Here is a 17,664-nt window from a genome sequence, read left to right on the forward strand (position 1 = left end):
TTTTAAACAAATTCCTTCTTTAGCCCTTTAACCCGTTTGTTTCTTTGTTCATTAATATCCTCATCTGCAAGGGTATAATTTTACTTTTTGTACCAAAAACAAAACAAAAAACAGTTCATTAAAATGCGCTAGCATAAAAAATTATTGTCAACAGAAGAATACTTAGTTTTAAAAAAAACAAACAACACTAAACTACATGCCAAGATGCATGAACGATATGAATGAAAACAGTAACCTGTCAGATGCAGAACTCGATGTAGAGAAGTTTATATCGAACAATAGAATTGAATATCACATAAAATCGATAATGAAAAACATTAAATACGTAAAATCAACTTTATAGGAAAGGACTGCATCTACTCCAGTTCAAATTATGTTCCATATGTGACCACAAGACAGGAGAATATGATGGCATGTCAAAGTGCATACACCATATGGCGAAATGCATTTGGGGTACTAAACTTGCACACGTACCGTTACAGCAAAACGCATTAAAGAGTTAGATTTTGTTCAAAAATTGTACCACAAATAAACATAAATTAAAAAAGGGAAAAAAGTACGGTTATTTCTTTGTGGTTTTTTTGGCTAACACTAAGAACCACAAAAAATAATTTTTTACATATACAAAGGATAGGTAACCTGCTATAACCACTATTTTTAAGATGGGGGTTGACTATTCTGAAAACTGTATACTTCAGAAAGTTTTCAGCACTGTGCAGATCAAACTGTTGCTCTGAAGAAATTACAGTGCACTGTTAGTTTTTATTAATTGAACAGGGTTTATTTATCATTTATCGGTATTATTTTCATAAGCATGTGGATAATGATGAGTGGAGGTGGGGGGTCTGACTGGCTAGTGTTTCATATATATTCTTTTAATTCTCTTCTGATCAATTAAAAAAAATAATAAATAAAACTAAACACAAGAAGATTTAATGACATTTTAATCAATAAAGCAAATTACAAATTAATTTGAAAATAAAAATAAACTAATAACTTCTATCATAAAAACTAGTAATTAATAGTTTTAATAAAATTATTTATGGTAAACATGCAAAAGATTAATAAAAAGAATATTCTGTGATAAAAATATGTGTTTATAGAAACTTTTAATAAACATCACAGAATAGTAGAACCATAATAAAAGTAATTATCGGATAATTTATTGTTGTCAATTAATTTTAATTCATTAAAAAACAAGTAATAAGAAATTTCAAGCCATTGATATAACAATAAATCATAATGTAACATAATTCATTCTAATTTTATTTCATAAATTATTTTATCATATTCTACTTTTAAATTATAATTCTTTTATTAAAATAAACAATTACATAATCAAAACATGCTTATTTGCAATTAATCCAATCTTCAGAACATTGTGATTTGGAAAATCATGGATAACATATTAGGAAACCTTAATCCTCGTACATTCAAAGGCAAAAAGAAATAAAATTATATCATTGTTATTTTAATTAATACACATACACCATAAAAAAACTCTGAATGTTGTTTTATTTATTTTATTATAAATTTAATATAAAATTTATTTTTATTATGTTCAGTTAAACAAGAAATTATAATAATATTTTAGGTTATGGGCATTAAAATATAAAAATAAGTTAGCTGAAAATAAGCTAAGTTAGTTTAGCTGAAAATAATTTTAAAATAAAATCAATTTTTTTTAAATATTTAAATTTATGCAAAAATGGTAACATAAATGGCATTATTATTGAAAAAGTGATCGAGATAGATTATCATTAATAACTTTACTGAAAATTTTAATTGACATTATATAAAATGTAATTTTTTATGCCAGTTATTTACATTTATAAGTGTTTAAGTTTATCTATTAACACTTATAAAAATTAACATTGCATCTGGGTTTAATCGGCAGAGTGCTGCGATCAACATCATTCTACAATGCAGCCAACTTATGTAGGATAAATGAGAAACTAATAGCTTGTAATTGAAGTAAGATAAAGTTAATCTATTTGTTTTTTTTTTCATTTTCTAACTATTTAACATCATTGTTCATATTTCTGTCTTCATTATAAATATATATGAATTTTTCTCCTATCTGCAGATTTGAATTGTTTACAGTCTTAATCATTGAAAAAAAGCTCTCAATGAAATAAGCAATAAAATATTATTCTACTGTTTTTTGTTCGATTTTAATATCTCTTTCCATTTGATAATTATTAGTGAATGTATTAACTTTTCAGTATTCCCTTGTGTATATAATGTTAAAATTATCTAAAAAATACTTTCTTTTTCTGTTAACCTCCGGAACCACCGCAAGGTATTACTTCGGAGAATGAATGAGGATATGTATGAATGTAAATGAAGTGTAATCTTGTACAGTCTCAGGTCAATCATTCCTTAGATGTGTGGTTAATTCAAACTCAACCACAAAAGAACACCAGTAACCACAATCTAGTATTCAAATCTGAATAAAAGTAACTGCCTTTACTAGGATTTGAGCCTTAAAACTCTTGACTTGAAAATTAGCTGATTTGCAATGAGTTCACCACTAGACCAACTTGGTGAGTTAAAAAAAAAAACTCTGTGTTTAGTTATGTTTTCAATACATTACTTTTTTCTTTTTTAATTTATTATGTCATTAAAGACACATGTTGTAATGTCAGACTTTAAGATCATCTGTTCATTGTATATTGTTACTGAGTCAAATAAACGCTAATCATTGTTCAAGTTCATTAATATTGAGTGTTGTGTATATGTTTTAGGCTACACATGTCCAGCCCTAACATTTTTTGGTCCTGCAACCCTAAACTAAAGTTCAGTTCATGTAATTAAATAATTTTACATTCAAAACATTACTGATAAAGTATATTTAAAAAGTATATAAAATATATTTTTGTAAGTTAAGATGGACAAATTAGTCACTTATTAAGTTATATGAATATAACTTAACTTATATTTAAATATTTTAAATATAACTTGCAGAATTTTTCCTCAAATGTTTCTGTTTATGAATACTTGATGATCTCTGGTCTGGTCTGGTCTTGCTAGCTCACACCACCAAGGCACTCTCATGATATTTTTTCTTCAACATTTTTCTAAACTTTATCACATTAGCAAAGAAATTGTAAATTACAAAAAAGATGCATAAAGCAACTAAAATTGATTTTAAAAGACTTTTTTCATAAAATACATAGTAACAAATATTGTACATTTATTTAAGTGGTAGTTCTCTTAATTGTCATTACAGGTTGAATTTCTTAAATGTCTCTAATGATAAAACCGTAACTAAAAAATAATCTGTAAAACTTATTAAGATTATCAATGCAGTAAATTAAAATATAATATGGTACAACCTGATAAATATTTTTCTTAAGAATTTGTGCGTTTTTATTTTAACTAATATACTGTAAAACTACTGCTGCCAATGAGCTCATCGGTGGTATCACTAGATACCATCAAAACTTAAATTAAAATTTATAATTTTATTATTTGCCATGAAATGAACAATACAATTACTGAAAGACGATTCTACTTGCATAGTTTTTTTTTTATTGTAAAAACCCTTAAACTGGTAGGTATGTTCATAATAATACTAATAAACGCCCATAGAATTATTTTATTACAATATTCTGCAGTAATCTTATCAAGATATATATAAAACTGCAACTCTTTTAAGGCTAAGAAAGTAATTATATGACAAAAATTTACACTTAATATACATCTTTGATTTTAAATTCTTCAGAAAGTAAGTCGGTGCTTAATTTTTTATTCCTGAAAATGAAAAAAATAATGAATTACAAATAAATAAAAAACTCACTATTTTTATTATTATTAAAAAGAAAGCTTCAAATATTAATCTCATAACTAATGACAAAGATAAAATGGTAGTTTTAATCTATTTTGTAAGTTTCTATTACTATTTATCGCCTATATAAAAAAATCAAAGTGGATCTTAAGTTACATATAAACCTTTATTTAAAAGAATTTTATGTTTTCCATGTATATACATTAACATGAGCTCTCTTTTTTTTTACATCCAAAAACAAGAAAATATTCTAGGATCTCAGAAAAATTATAATTACCTAATATAGGGAAGGTATGGTAGCATTTTGATGGCAAAACATATATGCTTGCACTTAATGAGATCAGGGCACCCTACATAAAAAAAATTAGACAATTTATCTTGAACAATTGAGTTCAGTTCTTTGAAAAACAATAAAAAATTTTTGTAAGGGCATTTTTTTAAAAATAATTTGTAAATTATTGGTTGTAAAGTTTTATGTATTGATGTGACTATAACTTACCAATTGTCACAAGGGTGCATGCACAAAATTTTACAAAATGAAATCACGATTCTTGAGTCACAAATCTAAACATGAAAACTAAACTTTAGTAAAATAAACTGTATATAGTTTTAAGGTAAAGGATTTGTGTAAAACTAGTTACGTCATCTCCCAATTCTCTCTACACACTTCACAAATTATATTAGAATTTCATCATACAGTCACTTTCAAATAAGCGTATGAATGACTGCATTGTCTAATTGCAGTAAAATTAGTGTCAAAGAATAGGAAAACTTTGAAATATTGTAAACCATTATTACTGACAAGTAAAATATATTTTATAAAAAAAAAATTGTTTTTATTATGATTTATGTGCAGTAAATGCAGTCAGAAATCCAGGAAACTGTCAAAGAAAAATAGGTAGCAAGATGAATCGGGAAACTACACATCAACTGAATGAATCAGAGCATATGATGGCAAAATAAATAACACTGCCGAGTAGACAAATACAAATGCTAGGCTGAGTATGTCTGCCACATATTCACCAATGTCAGTTGACAATAATGCAGAAAATCATGTATAAATTTTAATTTGTCAACAGAAGTTAATAAGATGATAATTGATCAAGAACATAGTATAACATTAAACAGTAATAGTCATTTAAAAAATGTATTTTTGAAAAATGAGTTGAGCCAGGAAAGTGATTGTTTATGGGTTTTCAAACATGTAAAACCAATAAAAAAAATTATCTGTAATACTTTTAGTATTAATTTATTTTCAAATTAAGATGTAACCAACTTTAAAGTATGTTCAGTCTGCAGATAAATATTGGGTTAAATCATAAAAAAAATTCCACAGTTATTGAAAACAAAATCATTTCAATCTAGCTCTGGATACAATCACAGAACGATTCATTACACCAAGATTGGCATTATACAAATTAGTAAAGTTATAAATACACAACAGTAGATGAAAATAATAGGATAAAACAATTGGTTGATAATTTTTCTTTTAACTCAAACATTTGAAAGAATTGATTCTTATATTCTCACTTTACTTGCATATTTTACAATGGAAAATGATCATAATGGAAATAAGTTGTGTTTTATTTCATCAACACCCACACATTTAAGATGTAATCACATAAATACTTGAGGTTATACCCTGATACAACTTACCTTAATATTTTATTTATTTATTGTATAAGGATACTCCATGGTTTTTTATGATCTGTTTAATAATTGTTTATAAGTTGCTGTTTTGTTTTACAGTAATGTTTTCTTATGACATTTCTATATTAACTAAGGTTGTGATTTAATACGTACGAGGTATGTTTTTTAAGCAAGTACAGTTTATATATATTAAAAAAAAACAAGTAAATTAAAAAAAAATGATATTCACTTGAAAGCGTGGATCTTAATCTACAATTGTACAAAATTTCCACTTACATTAAGGCACTTATATACATTACAACTACACATTATTTATAATATTCATTATTTTTTTATTATACATTATTTTCTTATTATCATCATCATCATTATTTTATTACTTTTTTTAATATTATATATTATTTATATACATTAAGGTTTTTTTTTAGCCTCCAGAACCACTATAAGGTATTACTTCAGAGCATGATATGTATGAATGTAAATGATGTGAAATCTTGTACAGTCTCAGGTCAACCACTCCTGAGATATGTGATTAATTGAAACTTTTAACCACTAAAGAACACTGGTATCCACAATCTAGTATTCAAATCCATATAAAAGTAAATGCCTTAACTAGGATTTGAACCATAAAACACTTGACTTTGAAATCAGCTGATTTGCGATGGCGAGTTCACCGCTAGACCAACCCAGTGTAACCCACCGGGTTGGTCTAGTGGTGAACGCGTCTTCCCAAATCAGCTGATTTGGAAGCCGAGAGTTCCAGCGTTCAAGTCCTAGTAAAGCCAGTTATTTTTACACGGATTTGAATACTAGATCGTGGATACCGGTGTTCTTTGGTGGTTGGGTTTCAATTAACCACACATCTCAGGAATAGTCGAACTGAGAATGTACAAGACTACACTTCATTTACACTCATACATTTCATCCTCATTCATCCTCTGAAGTATTATCTAAACGGTAGTTACCGGAGGCTAAACAGGAAAAGAGAGACCAACCCAGTGGGTTACTTCATAGAAACCTGCCGCCTGAGAAGATAACCATTGTTGAATGACTGTTTAGAGGTTGTAGCACTAACCAGCAAAGTGCTGCTGTAAATGCAAAAACAAGTGGTTGTCAATGGGCATCAGGTCTTGACTACACAGTGGGAGATTGATTTGTTTCCAGCAAAATAATACAGTGAGATACTAGGTGTGATGAGCCATGTGTGGCTGAGTATTGTTATGAAGTAGCACGATTCCCAAACTGAGTATGCACACCTTCTGTTTTGAACTGTGCGACACAGTAAGTCTTACAAAATGTCTCAGCATTTATTGTTTCACCCCAAGGCAAAAAAATTAATAAACATTGGTTCCTGTCTATCCCAAAACACAATGCATATAATTTTCTAGGCTGAAATTGTTTGTTTCAACTTCACTTTCTCAGGAGATATGGAGTGACTCCATTCCATGAACTGTTGTTTTGATTCCAATGTTATGTATGAACCGTGTCTCAACACCAGTAACAATTCGGCTTAAAAACAGATCACTTTCATTACTGTATCTAGTGAGAAAATTCAAAGACATTTGTTTTTGTACAACTCGATCCGAATTTTTGGTACCTAGCACGAGCACAACTTCTGATAATTTAAGCATACTTACACAATTCCATAGAGTACTCTATGAAATTGAGGAAATTTATTACATGGTGATGAAATTATAAAACATCTATTTTCATGGTCTTTTCCATTAACTGTCTATACTACTTCATCAGAAGTGATATAAGATGGCCCAACCCATGCCATATCCGTGTACATTTGTATGGCCATCTTTAAATGTCCTAACCCATTTCCATCAGTCACAGCATTATCCCTATACACTTCACTAATCTGTCAATGAATTTCAGTTGCTTTTGCATCTCTTCCATTTAAGAAATGATTTACAGCACAAATTTCACAATCAGTGGTACTGTCTTTAGTCATAGGTATTTTAAACAGGCACAGGAAACCTGTAAACAAAGATTCACAATCATGTAATGGTGTCTGTCGCAAGTCAATAATGTAGTTAATTCAATACACATGCATGAAACAGATAGCCAAACTGCACCGGACATGTATTAAAATAGTACTACCTTAAAAAACATGCCTCATAAAACTATTGGAATGATGTTTATATAAATAATCACTGACCTTCACTATGGTAATTGCCATAAAAGAAAAACTTGTCTGAGTTGATATCTTATAAACCCGAAGATGAAAAAATTGTTATTTATGTTCTATTACTTATTTCCATTAGTGGGAAAAGTTAAATAACTTGAGATACTATTGCAGATATTATTTCTTAACTTACATTATTTCTTAACTTTCTTTAAAAAAGTGGTATTCTATAACTGACCTATTATTAATAAAATACATTCTCTAAGTTAAATACATATCAGATTTAAAAAATAATTCATAAACACTCTTCACCTATTCAAAAAAAAAAAGCAATAATAAACCATTACCTGAAGAGAGGATACGTATTAAATCATAAATTTATAAAATAGAACAATTATCCTTTTCTTTACGCAAGTTAGAATCTGAAAAAGAAAACAAATTTACAAAAAATAAAATATTTCACAGATATTCAACTAGCTGAATTGCTTAAAAATTACAGAAACAAAAAGAAACTTTCTTAACTAGAAATTAAACTGCTGATATTTTCTTTTTTAACAGTTTTCTATTTTAGACAACTAAATCAAAAAATTACGCTAATTATTATTAAAGTTTTATTATAAGTACATAAAATATGAAAATATACAGAATAAAATTAAAACTGAACAATAACAAGAATTTACAAATACCAAATTTAGCAGTCTTAAAAAGAGATAAAAATTTAATTAAATGGTTTTTTTTTGTTTAATAATTTTATAACTCCCTCTATGAATCATGAGACCTTGCCGTTGGTGAGGGGGCTTGAGTGCTCAGTAATACAGAATAGCTGGACCGAAGGTGCAACCATATTGGACAGGTATCTGTTGAGAACCAGACTAAGGAATGATTCCTGAAAGAGAGCAGCAGCTCTTTTAGTAATTGTTAAGGGCATAGGTCAGGACGACTTAAACGGCTATGTCAACATCACTCAGACCTTTGAGTACTGCGCAGCTGAAAGCAGTAGAAAACTACAGCTGCTTTTTTTTTTCATGAAAATGTAGCTCTCTGCATTTTCATATAGCAATGATGCCTTCCTTGGTAAAATATTCCGGAGGTAAATTAGTCCTCTGTTCGGATCTCAAGATGGGGATTACTAAGGAAGGGGTCACCAGAAAATTAAAAAATATCATTCTACAAGTCGGATCGTGGAATTTTAGAAATTTAATAAAAGTTGGTAGGTTAGAAAATTTAAAGAGGGAAATGCATAGGATAAATGTAGATGTAGTAGGAATTAGCGAGGTTCGGTGGGAAGAGGAAAATGACTTTTGGCCAGGTGATTTTAGAATAATTAACAAATAATGTGCAGGCAGGAGTAGATTTCGTAATGAACAAGAAGATAGGGAAGAGAGTATAGTATTTCAAAAGCTTAGCAATAGAATCATTGTAATAAGGATAAAATCAAAATCTAAATCGACGATTGTTAACATCTACATGCCTACAAGCACCCATGATGATGATGAGATAGTGTGTATTCAAAGGAATTGACAAAGCAATTAAACACATAAAAGGAGATGAAAATTTAATAATAGTTGGAGTTTGGAATGCAAGCATTGGAAAAGGCAAGGAAGGAAATATAATGGGTGAATACGGGCTGGGAAAAAGGAATGCAAGATGGGACCAACTTATAGAGTTTTGCACGAAATATAATTTAGTAATTGCCAACACCCAGATTAAAAATCATAATATAAGAATATAACATGGAAAAAACCAGGCGATACTGCAAGGTATCAGATATATTATATCATAGTTAAGCAAAGATTTAGAAATTAACTCGTCGACGAAAAAACTTACCCTACAGCAGACAATGATAGCGACCATAACTTAGTGATAATGAAATGTAGATTGGGGTTTAAAAACGTGAAGAAAAGGTGTCAGATGAATCGGTGGAATTTAGAGAGGCTTGAGGAACAGGAGTTAAAGAAGATTTTTGAGGAGGACATCGCAATAGGTCTGAGTGAAAAAGATAAGGTAGAAAATGTAGAAGAAGAATGGGAGAATGTTAAAAAGGAAATTCTTAAATCAGCAGAAGCGAACTTAGGTGGAACAAAGAGAACTGGTAGAAAACCTTGGGTTTCAGACGATATATTGCAGTTGATGGATGAACGTAGAAAATATAAAAATGCTAGTGATGAGGAAAGTAAAAGGAACTATCGACAATTAAGAAATACTATAAACAGGAAGTGCAAACTAGCAAAAGAAGAGTGGATTAAAGAAAAGTGGATTAAAGAAAAGTGTTCAGAAGTGGAAAGAGAAATGAACATTGGTAAAATAGACGGAGCATACAGACAATTTAAGGAAAATTTTGGGGTATATAAATTAAAATCTAATAATGTGTTAAACAAAGATGGTACACCGATTTATAATACGAAAGGCAAAGTCGATAGGTGGGTGGAATATATTGAATTATACGGAGGATATGAATTGGAAACTAGCGTTATAGAGGAAGAAGAGGAAGTTGAAGAGGATGAAATGGGAGAAACAAAACTGAGATCTGAATTTAAGAGAGCATTAAAAGATTTGAATGGCAGAAAGGCTCCTGGAATAGATTGAATACCTGTAGAATTACTGCACACTGCAGCTGAAGAAGCGATTGATAGATTATACAAACTGGTGTGTAATATTTATGAAAAAGGGGAAGTTCTATCAGACTTCAAAAAAAGTATTATACTCATGATACCAAAGAAAGCAGGAGCAGATAAATGTGAAGAATACAGAACAATTAGCCATGCATAAAAAATCTGAACTAGAATTCTGTACAGAAGAATTGAGAGGAGAGTAGAAGAAGTGTTAGGAGAAGACCAATTTGGTTTCAGGAAAAGTATAGGGACAAAGGAAGCAATTTTAGGCCTCAGATTAATAGTAGAAGGAAGATTAAAGAAAAACAACCAACATACTTGGCGTTTATAAACCTAGACAAGGCATTCGATAATGTAGACTGGAATAAAATGTTCAGCATTTAAAAAAAATTAGGGTTCAAATACAGAGATAGAAGAACAATTGCTAACATGTACAGGAACCAAACAGCAACAGTAATAATTGAAGAACATAAGAAAGAAGCCGTAATAAGAAAGGGAGTCCGACAAGGATGTTCCCTATCTCCGTTACTTTTTAATCTTTAAATGGAACTAGCAGTTAATGATGTTAAAGAACAGTTTAGATTTGGAGTAACGGTACAAGGTGAAAAGATAAAGATGCTACGATTTGCTGATGATATAGTAATTCTAGCTGAGAGAAAAAAGGATTTAGAAGGAACAATGAATGGCATGGATGAAGTCCTACGCAAGAAATAAAAAAGAATAAAACGATTACTTTCGTTTTGTAGTTTTTGAAATGTAGTAGAAATAATGAAGATGGATAACTGAATGTGAAAATAGGAGGAGAAAAGATTATGGAGGTAGAAGAATTTTGTTATTTAGGAAGTAGAATTGCTAAAGATGGACGAAGCAGGAGCCATATAAAATGCTGAATAGCACAGGCGAAACGAGCCTTCAGTCAGAAATATAATTTGTTTACATCAAAAATTAATTTAAATGTCAGGAAAAGATTTTTGAAAGTATATGTTTGGAGTGTTGGTTTATATGGAAGTGAAACTTGGATGATCGGAGTACCTGAAACAAAAGAAGCTTTTGAGATGTGGTGCTATAGGAGAATGTTAAAAATCAGATGGGTGGATAAAGTGACAAATGAAGAGGTTTTGCAGCAAATAAATGAAGAAAGAGGCATTTGGAAAAATACAGCTAAATGAAGAGACATTTTTATAGGTCATATATTAAAGCATCCTGGAATAGTCGCTTTAATATTGGAAGGACAGGTAGAAGGAAAAAATTGTGTAGGCAGGTGACATTTGGAATATGTAAAACAAATTGTTAGGGATGTAGTATGTAGGGGGTATACCGAAATGAAACAACTAGCACTAGATAGCGAATCTTGGAGAGCTGCATCAAACCAGTCAAATGACTGAAGACAAAAAAAAAATATTTTAAAAGTCATAGTTTCATTGATGTATTTAAAAGTTACATTTTTAGTTATATTTCTTTTACTTTCTCATCCAGTGCTATAGCAGAGCTGCAGCTGTAGAAGGGAAACTATTGTAATCGGTCCAATTTGGGCATATGCGGGTTTCACGGACCATGATGTTTTGACATCTAAGGAACCAAAAAACCGGATGGAAATTTTCTGGATGTTTGTATGCAAGTGTGTGTGTTCAGTGTCACACTCTAAATCATCTTATAGCTCCAAAACTATTGGATCGATTTTGATCAAACTTGGTCAGATTACTTATATATATGGGCCATTGGTGCCATTAAATTTTCAACATAAAAGGTCAAGGGGATGAGGCTGTAGAGCAAGGACACCCTCAGCATCTCCAGATTTTGCAACAATTAAGGTCTTAGTTTTCTTAGGCACGTTTATTAAAAATTAAAAAATAATAACTGCAAATAAAAAAATTTTTTTAAATAGTCCAATAAAAAAAAGTAATACCCATATGAAAAAAATTTAACAGCATAGATTCATCTTTCTCACCAAAAGAAACTATCATAAAATCTGATTGAAGTTGAAAATTTCAATTATATAAAACCATATTTACAACAATATTTATGAATTTGTGAGAAAATTTTCTAAGGCAAAATATTTTTATTTTTAGAAAAGTATAAAAAATCATATGAGTAAAATGTTCATAAAATGTTAATAATCATTAAAAAAACCTACTTCTAAGTGTAACAGATCCAACTGCTTGGCATTTGTTTCAATTGTGGTAAGACTGGCTACAAAATGTTTGATAGCAAGGATGGGCAAAAATATGTGGCCTGCAAATCTATGAGCAACAGTACTAGTAATAAAGTGTTCCCTCACCAAAAATGAGAATTCTATTGATAAATTCGAACAGTATCCAGAGGGCCCATGCCCCAGTCTTAGCGGCTGCTAGGTGGAAAAAGGCTGACTTCATACTGTGCAGTGAACCAAATTAAGCATTGGGAACTGAAAGTCAATGGATGTATAATGTTAACAGCAATGCTATTAATAGATGTCCCAAGTACCCTGCTGATTATTCACTATAGCAATGGCCAGGTTATGTATGTCTAGGGACATTAACGATGATATTATTCAGCTGTTATATCACCTCAACTCATTCAATGGATTTAAACAATTCTTGGATAATTTACTAGGGAAGATCATCAGACTGTCAACACTATTTTAACATAAAGAACCCATTGTGGGGTGATATGGCAAATGTTCACCATGTGTCTTCTATGAGGTGATGGCCAAGGTAGGATTCACCTGCTTTAATCAAGGCTACACCTGCACTTTTAGCAGGGACAAGTTCGTCTCCTAGTTGACACAGACCATGTGGGTCTAAGACTCTGTGGACCTTATGTTGATCGTAAATGAAAGAAAACTCTTTTAGATCACAATTCAATGTCCTTCTGAAAGTGAGCAGCAGCAGGCACCTTATCCATAGTCGGCCGGGACATTTTGTCTTCGGCCATACTCCTGGTATACCTTGGTGATGTCAACTTCATAGACCCGAGGTCTCTTGGACATCATAGCTGATGCCTTTAAGGAGACCAAATTGAAAAGGCAGGCAGACCACCACAGAAAGTTAATCTGCTGTTGGACTGCTGAGATCAGTAGATTAAGAGACACCAGCATGAACACCAGACAGACACTACAAAGGACCAGTAGGAGTTACAATAAATATGGAACTATAACTATTGACCAAGCGAGTTCAGAAGGACAAGACAGGATCTGAAATATGATATCTCCAGTTCCAAACAACAGAAGTGGGTGGCATTTGGAGAGCTCTGTAATGCTCTTGATAAGGATATTTGAAAATACAGCTATAAAACTGTTACCAAAAAATTTGGTAGATGCCTTCCCTACGACAGTGCAATCCGTAACGAGTTGACAAACAGAGTTTATGCATCCTAATTATACTCTATTTTTATAATATTTATACTCTACAAATATAATCTTTTTACTCTTTATTTGTTTATTTGACTTTAATGGCATTGGTAGAATCTCCTGTCAGTACTTTCAATGGCTGTTAATTAATTTCCTATTTCATTACTTAATACAATAATCACAAATATTAATGTACTAATTACAATTACAATGTATTAATTACAATACAATTACAGTTGTAGTCCTACAATTATACTTTTTTTTAAAAAACATAAAAATAGCACTACTCTTACATGGATTGCTACCTCGTAATAATTTACGAAAAGTAACATTTACCTAATACTCTCAGTATTCCAGTCTCAGTATGTTTGTTTGTTTATATTTTTATGTACAAAAAGCTATTTCTTTCATGTTTTAAGCATAAAAGAAATTTGTTTTTGTGTTTTAAATCGAGTAAATAAATGAAATATTTATGTTAATATAATTTTCATGTATTTACGTATAGAAAAATAGATAAAATTTTTATAGGCTATTATTATTTTAAGTAAAAACTTATTCAATAAGATAATTTTTCAAGTGACAAATATATTAAAAGAAAAACGGTAACACTTATATAAATGTTCAAGAAACTTCCTACTTTGGTCAATATGAAAATAATTTTTGAAGTAATGTTTAATTTAATTTTTTTATTTTTACAAACTATACAATATTTTGGATAAACAAATACAGGGACATATATATCATTCTGAAAATAAATTAAAAAATAGAAAGTAGTTAGCATATTATAACTTTTTTTTTCATCCATAAGTATAGGAAAAAGCGGAAAATTTATTAACAGTGAGAAGGTTAAAGAAATTAAGGAACATTAAACCTATAGAAATGGAAAAATGCTAAAAGGCAATTTATTAGGTAATATTTTTTCTTTGATTCCTGTAAATAAATTTTTAAATTTTTTTATATTCATAAAAAAAAGCTTATCTTCAGATAAATTGCAACTTACAAATTATAAATGTGCACAGTAACAAATTTTAATACTGTAGGTAATTGATATGTAATTAATTTCTCAAGATATTCAAACAAAATTTTCTATTTCTTGTCCACAATAGTTGCAATTATTTAAATTTCAAATATTTTTAACGACATACCATACAAAATTGACATTAATAAAATATTTTTAAAAAACTAACTTCAAAGTGTTTCATTCTTTTTGCAACCTCCTCAGCAATTACTCTTAGCACAGAAATTATCTAAACTAGGGTTTGAAGCTTTATAAAATAAAAACTACCCATCTGATTTCAAATCACATTTTAGATATTTTACTCGTCGTTTAATGGCGTTAAAATTTTCTTTACTTTTTCAAAGTATGTTATTGAGATGAGAATAAAAAAGACAATTTTCTGAACCTTCTGTCAAATAGTTTGGCTTTGATTGTTTGCCATTAAAAAATAACTGTACAAATCCCAATTAAAGTTTTACGCAAGGTGTCTATAATATTAATTTATCATGTATTAAATTTCAAACCTACATTTCCTATCTACTGTATATCTTGAACCATTTAAAAACTGTTTTTTTTTTTTTAAATTTGGGTCAAGGTTCTTTGTCTTTGAAATTTTAAATGAATGAAAATGTTATTTTATAAAAGTTATTGCCAACCAGAATTTTTTTTAGAAATATTTATACGTACGCAGAAATAGTTTGGATTTACGTAAAATGCAAAAGAGAAAAATCTTGATAAGAAGGTCAGTTCTTTCCCTTGGATGACTACCTATAGATATGATGTTGCCTGAACTTATTCTATTACAAGTTTCAGGTAGTACATATTGGCTTTAACTATTATTTTACAAAGTTTCATACTTGAACATATATAATTTCTGCACCTACATTAATGTTGCTGGCTATTTTCACATTAGCATCAGCTGATTTAGTTGTTAGCATGTTTTTTTGTTTTTTTTTTAATTACACAGACTTGTTTTAACAAAGTAATCAAAACATAAAATAATTATTTAAAAGCCCTCCCAAGCAATATAGTCATCATTCACAAAATGTTTTAGAACAAATCCACTAACATTGACATCAACCTTAATATTCTACCCATTAACAAAAAAGAACATCTTAACATAACTTAAATATAGAAGCATACGTAAACGAACAACAATGTACTGAAAGAAGTGACAGATTACATGCTTCTCTTCATTTAACTGCCTGATTAAAATAAACTTCCCAGCAGTAAAAATCAGCTGATGCCACTGTGAAAGTAGCAGTACCAATCACTGAAAATGGTCATAAAGCGACTGAAAACATTTTTTGAAATAAGTTTTTACAAATATTTTATTAGACCATTTGGTTTGGTGTACAGTTATAAAAATTTAAATTTTTAACTAATTATAACATTTCAATACTTGACCTTAGACCAACTGACAGACTGTGCATTCAGTATCTGAAGCAAGTCATAACACAATATAATCCCAATATATAAATGAGACACTAAAAATACCACAAAATAAAAAAAAAGCAAAATAATTCTTACCGATGTGTTTTCCTTGTTTCTCCGTTTCTCCTTTTCTTATCTCTCTACATATCTCACAAATTTTCTTCAAAGAGGTTGAACGAATTGAATAATCTTGAGAATTGCTGTGCGTACTAGTCGAGATGCTGTAAATGGATCTATTTGTACTGGTAGGTATTCTTACTTCATTATTTAAAACATTATCATATACATTACTGGCACTAAATTTCTCTTCATTTACTGTAGAAGAAATGATAGGTTTTTCTAAATAAATTACACCCTGTTTACTTTCATCCGAATATTTCCTGAAATTACAAGCAAAATCTTCTAAACTATGATGAAGTTTTACATCATTTTGCATATTTTTTTTTTTTACACCTGTTTTACCACTTTCGGAATCATTTAGCGAAGTTTTTGTGTTGTTACTATGAGTAATTTTCTCACTGATACAAACTTTATTTTCATTTTTAAGATCATTAATCATAATTTTATCATTATGTTTATTGTTACCTTCTGTAACATTTAACGTAATTTCTGAATTGTTAGCAAGTGTATTGTACTTTAGTAAGTTACATCTATGATCAATTTCATTTGTTTTTGAATCGAGCATAATTTTTACAGTGTCATTATAATTAAATTCATCTGTAGTAATTTCACCATTTTTCGTTCCACATTTGCTTTTTCTTCCTATCTTTAATTTTTTATCTGAATTTTTACATGCATAAGCACCGGTCACTTCTTCTTCTTCTTCTTCTTCTGTTTCTTCTTGTTCTTCTTCCAAACATTCTGAATCATTATTTGTAATCTCTATATCATTAGAATATTCTTCCAGAGTATCAGTATGTGATGATGATGATGCACATGACAACACATCAATGGTATAATCATCAATAAGTTCATCACCATCAATGGTTCGTGATGATAAAGAAAGTAAAGAAGTTGACGATACTAACGACTTCACATTATTTGTTAATTTTATATCGATTTTATTTTTTAAATACTCAACAGGTATACCAGTATATCCTCCATTATCATAACAATATTTCAACATTTCACCCCAATTTTCATCTTCAGCTAAAACAATTGGATTTCCGATGATAATTAATAATGCTTGAGCTCTCGTTACAGCAACGTTGAATCTCTTGATACATAAAAAAAAAAATGTAATATATTGGAGACTAAAGTAAAATAAATTTTTAAACAAAATAAAAGATATTATACTAAACATCTATATTATACTATATGAATTTTATATCTCAACTCTTAGCAACTGAAATGCAAGGATGATTCTCAGACCACCATCTCCACCACCACAAAAACACTGATAATTAATTATGTTCTTGATAAAAAATCCCTTGATGGAATTTAGTGTACTGTGGGGCTCTACTGTTATGTCATTCTTCCCTCCATTCCTAAGAGCTAGGAGCTTCTGACTCTGGTCATCATCAATTAACTCAATCATTAAGGTGCCACTCCTAAGCTTTTTAATAAATTTAGAAGAACTGCAAGCCACTATTGTACACCAAGTGTAAGTGTAAGATATTGTGTTGCTGTGTAAGGTTATATGTTGTCATTTGTGTAATATGGTATGGTGTATGTGTTTGGTGTTAAAGGTTCTGCAGCTCTGTGTGTAGTGTGAACAAAAGC

At 29.8% G+C, this 17,664-nt stretch overlaps 1 protein-coding gene across 4 annotated transcripts in view; it reads right to left on the reverse strand.

The window, feature by feature from the left end:
- Positions 1–1,114: 1,114 nt before the first annotated feature.
- Positions 1,115–17,664, reverse strand: part of LOC142332331 (putative helicase mov-10-B.1) — a 78,298-nt gene continuing 61,748 nt past the window's right edge. Inside the window, exons 17-19 of one of the 4 annotated variants that reach the window (XM_075378706.1) lie at positions 16,039–17,158; positions 7,919–7,993; positions 1,116–3,756 (exon numbers count right to left, since the gene is read on the reverse strand). In XM_075378706.1, the coding sequence (XP_075234821.1) occupies positions 7,950–7,993; positions 16,039–17,158 (1,164 nt within the window). In that variant the 3' untranslated portion in view covers positions 1,116–3,756; positions 7,919–7,949. Of the gene's footprint in view, positions 3,757–7,917; positions 7,994–16,038; positions 17,159–17,664 lie in introns of those variants that run through there. The other 3 variants (XM_075378708.1, XM_075378710.1, XM_075378709.1) reach the window with 3 other exon arrangements.

This window comes from Lycorma delicatula, chromosome 11 (assembly GCF_047948215.1).
Source record: "Lycorma delicatula isolate Av1 chromosome 11, ASM4794821v1, whole genome shotgun sequence".
Taxonomy (NCBI): domain Eukaryota; kingdom Metazoa; phylum Arthropoda; class Insecta; order Hemiptera; family Fulgoridae; genus Lycorma; species Lycorma delicatula.